The sequence below is a fragment of the Gobio gobio genome, assembly GCF_949357685.1.
Source record: "Gobio gobio genome assembly, chromosome: 7".
NCBI classification, from domain to species: domain Eukaryota; kingdom Metazoa; phylum Chordata; class Actinopteri; order Cypriniformes; family Gobionidae; genus Gobio; species Gobio gobio.
In genome coordinates this window covers 40,354,379-40,369,597 of record NC_137103.1, presented here as the reverse complement: position 1 = coordinate 40,369,597, position 15,219 = coordinate 40,354,379, and the positions used below count along the sequence as shown (strand labels likewise).

General features: G+C 37.8%; 2 protein-coding genes across 7 annotated transcripts in view; one reads left to right on the top strand and one right to left on the bottom strand.

Moving 5' to 3' along the window:
- ppp2r3b (protein phosphatase 2, regulatory subunit B'', beta) overlaps positions 1 to 8,605 on the top strand; it is a 95,507-nt gene extending 86,902 nt beyond the window's left edge. For all 5 annotated transcript variants that reach the window (XM_079821953.1, XM_079821955.1, XM_079821954.1 and 2 more), the window contains 10 exons: positions 333 to 435; positions 1,228 to 1,302; positions 2,153 to 2,239; positions 3,594 to 3,750; positions 4,148 to 4,196; positions 4,297 to 4,386; positions 5,020 to 5,195; positions 5,334 to 5,452; positions 5,547 to 5,653; positions 6,735 to 8,605. In XM_079821953.1, the coding sequence (XP_079678079.1) occupies positions 333 to 435; positions 1,228 to 1,302; positions 2,153 to 2,239; positions 3,594 to 3,750; positions 4,148 to 4,196; positions 4,297 to 4,386; positions 5,020 to 5,195; positions 5,334 to 5,452; positions 5,547 to 5,653; positions 6,735 to 6,876 (1,105 nt within the window). In that variant the 3' untranslated portion in view covers positions 6,877 to 8,605. The remainder of the gene's footprint in view (positions 1 to 332; positions 436 to 1,227; positions 1,303 to 2,152; positions 2,240 to 3,593; positions 3,751 to 4,147; positions 4,197 to 4,296; positions 4,387 to 5,019; positions 5,196 to 5,333; positions 5,453 to 5,546; positions 5,654 to 6,734) is intronic.
- LOC307129493 (cohesin subunit SA-2) overlaps positions 8,455 to 15,219 on the bottom strand; it is a 26,881-nt gene continuing 20,116 nt past the window's right edge. For both annotated transcript variants that reach the window (XM_079821951.1, XM_079821952.1), the window contains exons 27-32: positions 14,766 to 14,867; positions 12,666 to 12,820; positions 12,197 to 12,325; positions 11,903 to 12,108; positions 9,151 to 9,208; positions 8,455 to 9,068 (exon numbers count right to left, since the gene is read on the bottom strand). In XM_079821951.1, the coding sequence (XP_079678077.1) occupies positions 8,942 to 9,068; positions 9,151 to 9,208; positions 11,903 to 12,108; positions 12,197 to 12,325; positions 12,666 to 12,820; positions 14,766 to 14,867 (777 nt within the window). In that variant the 3' untranslated portion in view covers positions 8,455 to 8,941. The remainder of the gene's footprint in view (positions 9,069 to 9,150; positions 9,209 to 11,902; positions 12,109 to 12,196; positions 12,326 to 12,665; positions 12,821 to 14,765; positions 14,868 to 15,219) is intronic.

Below are 15,219 nucleotides of genomic sequence, written 5' to 3'. Positions count from 1 at the left end.
CTTAAAAAAACATTATTACCTAATATCTAAACTACTTTTATGTAAATAATTTTATATTTTTAATGAGATCATTAGTGATTTATTAGAGTACCTGTTTTGCGTGAGCATCTGGGTGGGGGGTCCCTGAGTCTGTAAAGGTAAAAAAAAAAACTTGTTTTAAATCATTATTCGTCCGTCATTGTACATCAGAACTGGCTGAGCGTGAATTCCAGAGCCTCATTTGTAGATTCCATTAATCCGAAGCCACATATTTGAAGTGAAAGGTTTTGGAGACCATATTGTTCTTTGAAAGGGTGAGCGGGAGCCTGAAACCATCTGTTTCCTCTCCACAGAGTGCTTCAGACCTGTCATGATGACGCATCCAAATTTCTTCACCTTCTGGCCAAGCCTGGCTGCAATTATTTGGAACAAGAGGACTTTATTCCATTCCTGCAGGTACAGAGTACTGAACCTACCACTGAGAACACAGACACGCACAGGTCTCATTCCTTGTTTTTATGTACTTGAAAAATTCCAAATGTTGCGCGTAGAAGTGCATTCTTTGAGTTCAGTGATGGACATATAATTTATATTCACTGGCGGGATTGGCCGTGCACGGTAGAGAAGATGTATTCTGGCGTCCGCACTTTAATTTGTATTGTGTAGCTTTAGCAATTGCTTTGACCGTTTTGATGAATGAAAAAAGTATTGCTATGGAGTAGATTGGCCTGTTCCCGTCTGCTCCTTTTCAGCAGTGATTTATGGGTTTTTCTATTGTTTAATTTCACACGGGGAAGGGTCAAAGAGTCTCACACCTCCCCCAAAATAAGTTGTCGTAATTTATCACCTTTTACGCATATATACCAATATTTGACTATGAAACATGCATGAGAAAAATCTTTGCTTCTCTGCTGAAGAATGCACTAGATGGGAAAAGTCAGTGAGCCATACTGGCTGAAACTGAGACACAAGCTAAAGACTGAGCTTGGGCCTTAAAATCAACCCTTTGTTCTTAGAAGTTTAATACCTTTAACATTTCCACACATCTTGTACCAACACATCACCCTTTGCTAGTGGACAGAATGATTCGCTTTTTCTCTGTAATCTAATCCAGAGCCTCTTTGCACACAAATGGAGTTAACATTGGGCTTTTTTTTTCCTTCTGTTAGCAGTGTCAGTCATTATATGCTGACTTTGATGTTATATTGGTGTATGAATCATTTTTATACTTTTTTTCTTTTTTTAAAGGATGTGGTGGATTCACATACAGGTCTGGCATTTCTAAAGGAGGCTTCAGACTTTCACTCACGCTACATTACAACTGTAAGGAATATTTCCAGTTGTGTATTTTTCTAGTTATTGAAACACTTTAGTATATTAAACATAGATTTGCACCATTAACTGAAACTTCAAATAGCATGAACTGACTATATACACCGATCAGGCATAACATTATTGACCCCCGAAGGTGTGCTGTGGTATCTGGCACCAAGATGTTTGCAGCAGATCCTTTAAGTCCTGTAAGTTGCGAGGTGGGGCCTGCATTGATCGGACTTTTCAGCACATCCCACAGATGCTCAATTGGATTGAGATCTGGGGAATTTGGAGGCCAAGTCAACATCTCAAACTCATACTCCTCAAACCATTCCTGAATAATTTTTGCTTTATGGCAGACAAAATCGGATCACACAGTCCAGCCTTTGCTCCCCAAGTGCATCAATGAGCCCTGGCCGCCCATGACCCTATCGCCATTTCACCACTGTTCCTTCCTTGGAGCACTTTTGATAGATACTGACCACTGCAGACCGGGAACACCCCACAAGAGCTGCAGTTTTGGAGATGCTCTGACCCAGTCGTCTAGCCATCACAATTTGGCCCTTGTCAAACTCGCTCAAATCCTTACGCTTGCCCATTTGTCCTGCTTCTAACATCAACTTTGAGGACAAAATGTTCACTTATTGCCTAATATATCTCACCCGCTAACAGGTGCCGTGATGAATAAGATAATCAGTGTTATTCACTTCACCTGTCATAATGTTATGCCTGATAGGTGTATACATATATATATATATATATATTATTTTGGTGCACCATAAGTATGGATCATTGACAGATCAGCCTTGTTAAATGACTTCAATGAGCCTGATGTTCAACTAAGTGCTTCTTCCAACAGGTAGTCCAAAGGATATTTTATAATGTAAACCGCTCATGGACTGGAAAAATAACATGTACAGAACTCAGGAGAAGTACTTTTTTGCAGGTAAATATGCTGCGAGTCTGACAATTAATTGTCATACTAATTGATAGATATGATTGTAACTAACAAACAGAAAATGGCCAGAAAAGATCGATGTGTAGTTTTAACCTAACCCACATGAATATTATTTTAGATTGACAGATTTGTGTATATATATATATATATATATATATATATATGGGCTGTCAAAATAACGCGTAAAAAAAATAACGCAGATTAATCCATTCTGAATTGGACTTTGACCTTGAGCTGTAAAATGAAGGAGGGAGACGAGAACGCGCTGCCTGGATCATTGATTGGAACATTTACATAGCCTGATGGAAGTGCTGATAAAAATAAAGTCGTCTGTGATGTCCTGCAATGTCCACTATCCTACCCAAGAGCGTGTCTTATACACGCCATAAAGTGCGTATCATATGCACGCGAAAAACAGCGTAGCGTATACATTCCACGACACTGCACACATTTACTATTGATACGCATTCTCAACAGGGAGCGCGCACTCTTAAAGGGCCCACACTATATCCCTACTCGTTACAACGTCCATGCATTCAGCAGCCCAAATGAATACCTGTCTGTCATTAATGTTAATCAGACAACTACAGGTGTTAAATAAATGTATACATATTAAATAAACCTACTGTATCTGTATATTTTTTAAAGAAATGTATTTTTGTTTTTGTAATTTGCTTCTTTGTTCTTTTATTTAGCCTATATTCAATTTCTCATATTAGCCATATTGCCCTGCCTACCAGCTGATCTACAATGCAGTCTTGATTTGGGTGGTCACTCTGCATTGAAAGTTTGAAAGGGTTTTAAATCTTCTAAATCAAGTTAAATGACTCAAAATCTAGTAATTTAAGCATGCCAAATTCAACTTTAATCATATAAAATGTAATTTCCAAGCAGCAAAATCGTGGCCAGTGAAAATGCTGAGTGGCTAGTAACTTTGGAAAACCACTAGCCACAGTGGCTGGTGAGCAAAAAAGTTAATGTCAAGCCCTGATTGTATGTACAGTGAAAGAAATCTTCCTGAAGCACTTTTTAATTTATTTCCTCAGCATATTAGGTCATATTGTTTATTGTTATGGCCAATATTTGAACAGTGAAAATAATAAGAGTTTTTGATCTTTAATGTCACTAATGCTGATTATTCATTGATTCATTTTAATTGAAATATTTAAAATACTTTCACAGCAAAAATGATGTATGCGATTAATTAATCACATAGTATGTAATTTAATTAGATAAAAAATCTTAATCGATTGACTGCCCTAATATATATATATGCTGCATTTTCTATAATTTAGGTGACTAAGCTTTTCTGTTGTGTAATGGTGAAAATGTTTCCCAATAGAATGTGGCATTACTGGAAGAAGAGGAAGAGATTAACCAGTTGACAGAGTTCTTCTCCTATGAACATTTTTATGTCATCTACTGTAAGTTCTGGGAGCTGGACACAGATCACGACTTGTACATAGACCAGAGAGACCTGGCGCGACATAACGATCAAGGTACCCGTGCACTCGCTGCGGTTTTAAGACTTTTTTGACATGCTGTTTAACGATTGGCTGCCTATAGCTGGAGGTGACTTTAAATATCTATGCCTTCCAGCAGCACTTGACTGCATGTGTTTCTGTTTGCTGCAGTATGAGTTTAGTAAATTAAACGAAGTGGTCTGAAATTTTAACATCAATTTCCCTAGCATGACGGCATGTCTGCCACTCTAATAATTTTATCTCCTTTCAGGCAGGGTCCATAATTGTTGTCTTCAAAATGATAAAATGAGGATATTAAATCACTGTCTTGCTGTTGCAATTTACAATATTTACAACCTTTGACAGCAAATTATTACCCTATTTAAGCATAAAGGATAAGACTGTGATGTGATTTTTCTGCTCTCTTTGACAGCCATATCCCACAGAATGATTGAGAGATTATTCTCAGGAGCGGTATCCAGGTACCATCTTTCATTTTACTGACCAAATTTTGAAAGCGTGCGTGTCATGTTTCATATTGTTAGATTTTATGAGTGCTGTGGTTAATTATACTCTGCTCAGGGACAGAAAGGTTCATAAAGAGGCCAAGCTGAGCTATGCTGACTTCGTATGGTTCCTCATATCCGAGGAGGACAAAAAGACTGAGACCAGGTAACTGAAAATATCTTCCTTAAAGGCACAATATGTAAGATTTTTGGATTAAAATATCCAAAAACCACTGGAACAATGTTATATATTTTGTTGACTTGTGTACTTGCATTATCCCAAATGTTTCCGAGACTGTTTAAATCCAGAGAAATAAGCAATTTTAACCAGGACACGGACTGTGTCTGTGCATTGCCTATTAATGACATACCCGCATTACCCTCGAGTTTTACTTTGTAGAAACCATGGAAACACCAAAGACGCTTTAATATATTATATGTGTTCTTAGACAGGTGAGCAACTTTTTGGATACATTCATCGACAGAAAACAAATCATTGTTATATAGCTCAACACAGTTAGTCTTAGTGTTTCTCGTTTTCTTGATTTACAGCGAGTACCATGTTTTACCATGCCTATATCGATTTAGCTTACTGCAGTGTGCAACAAGTGTCTCGTAGCCGCTGAGCAAACACACAGAGTAGCATTATAACATAACATTCAACACAAATAATGTATCTAATATGATAAAACAGTGCTGCGTACCTCTAGTGGCAAAAATGTACATATTGTGTGTAAATGTATGCATTTCTCCCATGCTCAACATGTCATTATTCTCCCCCTGTTTGTTGCTTGAGCAGCATCGAGTACTGGTTTCGCTGTATGGATCTGGATGGGGATGGAGTTCTGTCCATGTATGAGCTTCAGTACTTCTACCAGGAACAGTGTCAGAAGCTTGAGGCATTGGCCATTGAACCACTGCCTTTTGAGGACTGCCTGTGCCAAATGTTAGATATGGTCAAGCCAGAAATCCCAGGTATTATTTGAAATGATGAATAACTTAACATCTTGGATCGAACTTGCTAGGCATTTTATCCTCTGAAGTAATCCCTGAATTAGACCACATAGTGAAATCGCCTGCACGTCTTTAACCAAGTGCTCTTATTTTTGTTAGGAAAGATCACTCTCAGGGACTTGAAGAGGTGTAAACTTTCCCATATTTTCTTTGACACATTCTTCAACATTGAGAAGTACCTAGACCATGAACAGAGGGATCCCTTACTGGCTGCAAGGGTAATGAACAACAGATTAATTATATCATTGTGTTGCTATTATAGTGACTCGGATGCTGTAATAATTTTGGTTTTGTTTGTATGTAATTGTATAGGATGCTGAGACAATGGGACAGGACATTTCTGACTGGGAGAGATATGCTGCAGAGGAGTATGATAACTTGGTGGCTGAGGAAACTGCAAACGAGCAGTATAACGATGGGTAAGAATGTTTCTCACAGCTGAACTAACCACAGAGGACGTTTCCAAGTTCATCTACGATGCTGCGGTGATAAAAATGTGGTCTAAGCTGCGCGTCTAGACTCAGTCCTTCATCTAACAGGACTTCACCTCATGAAGCAGTTTAATAACATTAATCCACTTGTGTCATTTACTGCATTGTCACTGCACCGAGTCAGTGATCGGAGGGCTGATGAGGTATTGTGTGATAATTTTAGGATCAGCACAGACTTCTAATGGCAGGATGAGTAGAGTTGAAACAGGTAAGACACTGTAGGTGCAGGGTTGAGGTTCCTTCCATGTTCTCCCCCACTTCTGTTCCTTTGTGGGTTTCTCCACATTTGCTCATCAGATATCAGACTAAAGTATGTTTTACACGCTAAAATTTCCAACAAACACTTCGGTATTGTCAGGTGTCTTTTCAATGGCATGCATTCACGTCAGTTCCTTATCCGTTTGCCATTCAGTTGGTTGTGTACAATTTTTTCCCCCTATTTTCTCCATAAATATTAGAATCAAACTGGCCAGCTCTGAGATGAATCACAAAAACTAGTATTTTGTTGTTGTCTAATTTTCATAAAATAGGTTCCCAAAGTACGAGACTGCGTGTAAAATAATTTTATAAAGGATTGAACTGCTCTTCCACAAGTATTGTGAAATATATAATTGAAATAAGACCTTGATTATAAAATAGGATCTGTTTGAAGTAATATTGCAAAGTATTCGAAGTGAAATATACGTTTGAGAGCATACTTTATTCGCAGTGCATATGGGAGTGGATATTCCTGGTTGAGCTCTCCATTTCCACGGTAGCCGCGACTTCTGGATTTCTCTTTGAGATGGTTCTTGGAGAATTTGGCAACTAAATTAAAGTGATTTCCAAAAAATGAAATTGAAATCACACTGACTTGTGGCAGACCAATATACCATCACTTAATCTCAGAGCTCCTGGTAGTTTTGTTGTTTTTAATTTATGGAGAAAAAAAGAATCGGATTCCATGTGTTTTTGCAGGTCTGGCCTCAATATATTTTGTAACACAATTTTATGTTGTTGTTTTTTTTAGCTACGACAATGCTCTGGACCCTGTTGATCACATTACATGTGCTTTTGACCTGCGGAACGAGAAGAGACATCTCTTTGAGATTCCCAACCCTCACAGTAACCTGGACCTGGATGAATATGAATACGAGGACGATTTTGAATGACAACACCACAAGTTACGGCCACCATCTGGCAGTGTGTAGAACAGGATGTGGACGGATCCTGCTCTCAAATACTGATGCTGCCTGGTTCAGCTAACCAAAGCTCAAGAGCGTACGGATGCCTTCAACCGCTGGATATCAGACAGTAAACCAGCGGTCTGGCGAGGATCTGTTTAGCAAGACGGATTGTGCTGGCCCAATCTATCTGTCAGTCTGACATCTACGCACGACCAGGTCTATAAAACAAATGTAGCTGCACTGTAGGTTTCAAGCGAATACACTGGAACCAAACCGGGACACTTGAAATATTGAATGTGCACTAAGTTTATAAATATTGAAGTTTTTACTCCGAATTGGTTTAGAAGACATTCCAGAGATTCACCAAAGTGATTTCGGCTTCATTTCATGGATGGCTTATTTCTCATGGAGCTCTGTCGACATGCCTTGCGTGTTTGAGGCGCACACAAATATGAAATAATGCAGTGATCAGACTATGGCATGTCTATGTGAGAGGTGTCTTTAAATTATAATGTATTTATATATATATATATTTGTAAATATTTGTTGTTTTTGCCTCTTGTTTGTTCAAAACCTTTAGGCTTAGTCCACTTGAATGTTTTCAACAAATCATGTTTGTCATTTCTATAGTTTCTAAGTGCTTCCTAAAAACATGCTTTTATTGTAAAAATGAACTTTTTCTGTCTTAAAAGGTTCAATAAAGTATTAAGACAGTTTAAGTTTTTCATGCATTCTCTGCAGGATGTTATTGCGGTTTCATTATAGAGTATAGCCACACTTTAGGTTTTATTTAATTAAAAAATTGTATACACTTGCTAGGACCCTTTTCTCAATACATAGGTCACTTTTTCAAAACTCTTCAGTTCTCCTTGTCAACTTTCAGCTCGATAGTGCATTTTGAATGAAGTTGGATATAATCCAAATCTTGCTGCAGTATCTCTCGTGATAGTGAAGCTCATGTCATTAGCATATACTGAAGAGCATTTTACCATGGACAAAGTCAAGTGGCAAGTTTAGATTTTAAAATAAACAGGAGCAGGATCAAGTGATCTTGACATACAGTAAAGGCACACCCCTTATTCTTTCTTTACAAAACAAGAATGACAGGCTTCTACTGTTTAGAATTCAATGCAGTATTCCTGCTGAAAAATCCAACATTGATGGTCACTAGCACAGGGTATGCTTTGCATGCTGGGACCTAACCTTAACCCATGTAGTTACCTTAATGTACTTTCTTAGGTAAGTACATTGTACATACACGCAAGTGCACATACTGTAAAATGAAGTGAAACCTAAATGTTTTGAAAAGCGCATGCAAGTGGCCTCTGTAGGTACAAAGAGTTTTGGTGTGTGAAAAAATGTGTTTAATTTGAAAGATCATCAATTCAAAATACAATCATTTAATGTATTTTGTGCCAAATCAATGGATTTGGTAGTCCCACATAGACTACTGTTGTGCTCACTGAAGAGTTTGGAAAAGGTGACCAGTATAATGAGAAATGGGTTCTAGCAACTGTAAAACCGTAATGTTTGTTAAAGACAATGCAGTAACACCTCTGAAAATAGTGTTTATAATTCATGTTTAATTATATCAAATTAGTTTGAAACATTTATGAAGCGAGTATGGACTCCCTTCCAATGTTTAAATACTACAAATATAAAAAAGGATAAATGTTTATTACATGACAAAAAAAATAAAGCTGCATGTCCTCAATTTACAACATAATTGTAGCTTATTGATGCTATACCTGAATTAACGCAAACATTGTGATTCAGAAATATGCAGCTAGATATGTGTAATTTGTGGTCTTTAAGTACATAGTGTTTTAAACATCAATGAGATTATGGACATTGTCCTGTCCATAAGTGCAAACAATTTCAACAATAGCAATGCACCATATTTTTTTTCATTCTTTACAAAATATTTCAGCACCACCATACTAGTTCTGAATCTGATCATTATTATTACCATTTTAAATGGCACCATTTTCATAAACAGGACATTATGCAATAGTGAACAGATCCATGATGACGGATATGAACTACAACATTAGACATCAATCTCTACAGTATCAACGTCCACCTCCTCATTGCTCCTTGGACCTTTATCAGACACGAGGCTGCCGGTTTGCTGCTCTCTGCTCATTGGGGCTGGCTGGACCTTTGAGTCTTCAGAACTACACATGGAAGAAAAATACAATAGTATGTTACTCAAACGACTGACTCTTCACGCTGTCAATAAGTGTTTATTGACCTCACCTTTTCAAAAGCTTGTTTCCTTTTGATTCTGTAGAGGGTGAAAGAAACCTTTGCTCCCCTGTTTAAAAATAGAAACAATTAGAGGAATTATAAAATACATTGTTCTTAGTAATTTCAGTAACCAATATATACAGATAAGTTCACAGATATACCATCTGACAGTTAACTGGCAAAAACTGTGAAGTATGACAAGCTATAAAGCTTGGTATATACTCCGCAAGAACAAAGAAATTTGTTCATTTCCTTGAGGTGGCAAGAACAAAGTTCGTTCTGGCCAGGACATTCCATACTTCACGAGAAAAGCAGGTGCCGACCATTTCCGTTTCTCCGCATTGACTCCGGCCACTTTAAATTTCTGACCAATCACACAATAGTTCTCAGACACCCACAAGAAAAAAGTTCTGCTCAGATGATGTGTCGAGAACAAGCTGCGAGAACTCCCAAACCAGGGCTGCGAGAACTTTTTTTCTCTGTTCTTGCGGAGTATGTAAAGGCCTCAAGACATCTAAAATTTTAAACAGCATTTTCTCCTCGAAACTAATATCTAATCGCATCCAAAATAAAAATGTGTGTTTATGTAATATATGTGTGTACTGTGTATAATTATTATGTATATATACAGTGAGGAAAATAAGTATTTGAACACCCTGCTATTTTGCAAGTTCTCCCACTTAGAAAACATGGAGGGGTCTGAAATTGTCATCGTAGGAGCGTGTCCACTGTGAGAGACATAATCTAAAAAAAAAAATCCAGATATCACAATGTATTATTTTTTAACTATTTATTTTTATGATACAGCTGCAAATAAGTATTTGAACACCTGTCTTATCAGCTAGAATTCTGACCCTCAAAGACCTGTTAGTCTGCCTTTAAAATGTCCACCTCCACTCCATTTATTATCCTAAATTAGAAGCACCTGTTTGAGGTCGTTAGCTGCATAAAGACACCTGTCCACCCCATACAATCAGTAAGAATCAAACTACTAACATGGCCAAGACCAAAGAGCTGTCCAAAGACACTAGAGACAAAATTGTACACCCCCACAAGGCTGGAAAGGGCTACGGGGAAATTGCCAAGCAGCTTAGTGAAAAAAGGTCCACCGTTTTCACCAAGCTGTATTTAGAAAATGGAAGAAGCTAAACATGACTGTCAATCTCCCTCGGACTGGGGCTCCATGCAAGATCTCACCTCGTGGGGTCTCAATGATCCTAAGAAAGGTGAGAAATCAGCCCAGAACTACACGGGAGGAGCTGGTCAATGACCTGAAAAGAGCTGGGACCACCGTTTCCAAGGTTACTGTTGGTAATACACTAAGACGTCATGGTTTGAAATCATGCATGGCACGGAGGGTTCCCCTGCTTAAACCAGCACATGTCCAGGCCCGTCTTAAGTTTGCCAATGACCATTTGGATGATCCAGAGGAGTCATGGGAGAAAGTCATGTGGTCAGATGAGACCAAAATAGAACTTTTTGGTCATAATTCCACTAAACGTGTTTGGAGGAAGAAGAATGATGAGTACCATCCCAAGAACACCATCCCTACTGTGAAGCATGGGGGTGGTAGCATCATGCTTTGGGGGTGTTTTTCTGCACATGGGACAGGGCGACTGCACTGTATTAAGGAGAGAATGACTGGGGCCATGTATTACGAGATTTTGGGGAACAACTTCCTTCCCTCAGTTAGAGCATTGAAGATGGGTCGAGGCTGGGTCTTCCAACATGACAATGACCCGGAGCACACAGCCAGGATAACCAAGGAGTGGCTCTGTAAGAAGCATATCAAGGTTCTGGCATATCAAGAATCTTTGGAGGGAGCTCAAACTGTGTTTCTCAGCAACAGGCCAGAAACCTGACTGATCTAGAGAAGATCTGTGTGGAGGAGTGGGCAAAAATCCCTCCTGGAGTGTGTGCAAACCTGCTGAAAAACTACAGGAAACGTTTGACCTCTGCAATTGCAAACAAAGGATTTTCTCAGGTGTTCAAATACTTATTTGCAGCTGTATCATACAAATAAATAGTTAAAAAATCATACATTGTGATTTCTGGATTTTTTTTTTTAGATTATGTCTCTCACAGTGGACATGCACCTACGATGACAATTTCAGACCCCTCCATGATATCAAGAGGGAGAACTTGCCGAATAGCAGGGTGTTCAAATACTTATTTTCCTCACTGTAAATACACACACATGCATGTATATGTATATTCTTACACCCCTAGTAAAGATGTATATTGTAAAAAAATATGTATATTTTGAATAAATGCTGGTTTTTTTAACTTTTTATTAATTAATGAATCCTGAAAAAAAGTATCACGTTCCAAAAAATATTAAGCAGCACAACTGTTTCCAACATTGATAACAAATCAGCATATCAGAATGATTTCTGAAGGATCATGTGACACTGAAGACTGGAGTAATGGCTGATGAAAATACAGCTTTGCATCACAGAAATAAGTTATATGTTAAAGTATATTAAAACCATTATTTAAAATAATGATAATATTTCACAATTTTAAATCAAATAAATGACTTGTAAATATTATAAATATTATTTCAAAAACATTTAAAAAAGTAATGTTTCCAAATCTTTGACAGGTGCTGTACACACACACACACACACACACACACACAAAACACATACAATTTCCCCAACATTATATATTCTTATCAATATTTACCAAAGTTGCAGATGTTATTGTTCCCCTTTTACAAATTGCATTACTAAAAAAATGATCAACTGAGCGTTCTTACCTTCAGAGTTGACTTGTTTCACGGAGGGTGATCTGGAGCGGTTGGTGAGGGAGGGCTGTTTGTTGGTGTCAGAGCTGATGAAGGAGGTGGCATCTTCTCCCTCAGCCGTGCCCATCAGAGATGCTCTGTAGTAGATCAGCGGCATCCAGCTCTCCTCTCTGTTGTTGATGACCTGCTCACCAGCAAACTTCTGCAAATAACTGTAACTAGAGGGAAGATAACCCGTTTATAAAACCAATATGTTAACCGACATGACCCAGAAGTGCAAAAATGTTAGTTTTAGCTTTAACTTACACAGTCTTCTTGTCCAGTTTGAGCAGTTTGCCTGAGAATTCGCTGAGGATGGTGAGGTATGAGATGTACGGTGGAGAGTGTTTCTCGGACTGCTGAACGAATCCTTTGAAAACAAACTCAATGCCGTCCCTGCACAAAGAAAGCCAATATATTCATTCATACAAGCAACAGGACATTTCCTTTTAAGACCTGAATATTCCTTCTCTTATCCATCTATATTTGAATTCTAATATGAGAGCAGGGCTGCAGCTGGCAAAATGAATCCTCAGCACTGAAAATAACCAAAGAGGAGACTTTTATGTACTGGCTAAATGAAGCCATGCAGTGCAGCATCTTGATGAAACTATTTTTATTTGAGGACAAACATAGCAATCATTTGGTTTTAGTCATATATCACTATGCCAGACATCTGAAGTGAACTTCTTTGACACAGAGTCAGCAGTAGAGTCAGTCGAATGGACTGCGGTACCTGTGGATCATGGCCAGGGACTCGCGGGACTTGATCTGGTCCCATCCGAAAGTGAGCGAGAAGCGTCTAGCCAGCTCCTTGATGCTGCTGTAGGTCTGAACCCTGGAGCTGCATGTGTTTCCCCTGTCCTGCTCCTGTTTCAGTCTCAGATACAGCTGAACACACACACAGAACAATGTATGCAAGTCCATTCACAAGACACAGCTTATAGAAAATCTGCCCTTATTTCTTTGTAATGTCAATGATCATATGTGATCAAATATATATATATTTGCATATTTAGCACTGTCAAATCGATTAATCGCATCCAAAATAAAAGTTAGAGTTTACATAATATATGTGTGTGTACTGTGTATAAATATTATGTATATATAAATACACACTAATTCATGTATATATTTAAGAAATATTTGCATGTATTTACTATATATATATTTATAAAATGTGTATTATAAATATTTTATATATATATATTTTTTTTTATATATATATACACATGCATGTATGTGCAATTATATATACATCATAATTATGCACAGTACATACACATATATTATGTAAACACAAACTTTTATTCTGGATGCAATTAATCGTGATTAATCGATTTGACCACTAACATACTCTCCACATGAGTATAATGAATGTATTTTGTATGCTGATATATATATACGATATGTGGCGTAATACGGAGGCCCAGTAGTGCACAACACAACGAAACTGAAAAAGCATTCATAAGTTCACAACACAACGAAATCAAGCCACAACATAACGAAAAAGCCACAACACAACGTAAATGCTCCCGACCACTAGGGGGCTCTCAAAGTGCGCTAAAGTTAGTTTTCCGTACCATTGTTCTATATATTTGCCAGTCTTACAAAAATATAAACACTACGATCAGTTTTAAGTGTGCAATTGTATATCAACATTAAATTTCAATTCAAAATCACCTACGTGCATTATAGCTGCATATTTATACTCAAAAATGCTTTGACACGCTACCATGGCGCATGACGCCCAAGGGAACGTCTGCCAATTCCACCTAGTGGTTGAAACGTATAATTTGTATTAATTAAAATTACTTTTAACATTTAAAAACAGGCGTGTTAAAATTCCATAGCTTGATTGTATTGGTAAAACTGACTCAGTAATGCACAACATTGGAATTTGAACATAAAAAAAGTAATTTTAATTTGTGTTGTGCACTACTGGGCCACCGTAGGTATATAATGAATACACATGGTTAATTTCACTAGTGCAAGACCAAAAAAAGACATTGTTCATAATGTAAGATTCATATCCTAAATTGTTTTTTGTTTTTTTTACTTTATAGCTTTAATTACACAAGATATGAGCAATACTAGTGAACAACATTATTTAATAAATAATAATATTTAATCATTTTTAAACAAGGAGCAGCATAGACATTGCTATTGCTAGTGTTATATTAAAAGATACTATGTTATTAAGTCCAAATTTTCCAGTGTACTTACACATTATTGTTGTTACGTAACTGCATTAAATTGATCAAGAGTGACGGTAAAGACTGAAAAAACTAATACAAAAAAAAATTCCTTTTTCAAGTAAATTGTTCCTTTAAACTTTCAATTCAAAGAATCCTGAATAAAATGTATCTCAGTTTCCACACTCTTAATATTCCAAAATATTAAGCAGCACAACTGTTTTCAACATTGATAATAATAAGAAATGTTTCTTTAGCAGCAAATCATTTTCATAATTCAAAATCATAATTTTTGATCATATAAAAGCATTCCAAAACAGTACAGTAGTGTACAATGTATAAATTAAATCAATATTATGTATGTATTTATTTAGAGCAAGCGTACGAGTGTGTGTGTGAGCACTGCTTCCATTTCCTCCCTCAGCACACAACCTACTATTAAGCTATTCAAGGAGAGGAAGAGCTGCTAGAACATTCCGCATGGAGCATGATGGGATGGTGGGAGAGTGGATTCATTGAGTCTCAGAAGTGTCGACAGCTGCAGGGGCCCATCAGAGAGCAGAGAGCACAGGGGCCTGGGACAGTCGGCTGAGCAGATGTGGCACACAGAGGCACGTCACATGACAGAGAACCCTCCATACCTGCTGAAGGCACTGCACCAGCGTGCGCGCGCTTTCGATCTTGTCCATCTGCCGTGTCCTGTTCAGGGTCTCTTTGATGATGTCGCCGAAGTCATTGTAGTACTGCAGGGGAGAATGACAGCAGTGAGCGAAACAGGCTGTGAAGAACACTCGATGTGGCTCCATGTCTGCCATATGGCTTCACCCCTAGGAATGCAAGCCTGTGGCATACTGAGAGCACATTACCCATGAGTCTTTCTGGCACTCAGGATAGGACTCTGGTGTTAAGACTAGTGTAGCCTATTAGTCATGAGAGGTTTAAGGTTTTCAGACAATTATGATGAAACATGCCCCCGATACCATACATATTTCATGCAATGTATCATACTCCATGAAATTATTAAATGGATATTGAGATATCAATTACCACACACAATTATTTGTACTAGTCCCTTACAGTAATGCACTTAGGGAA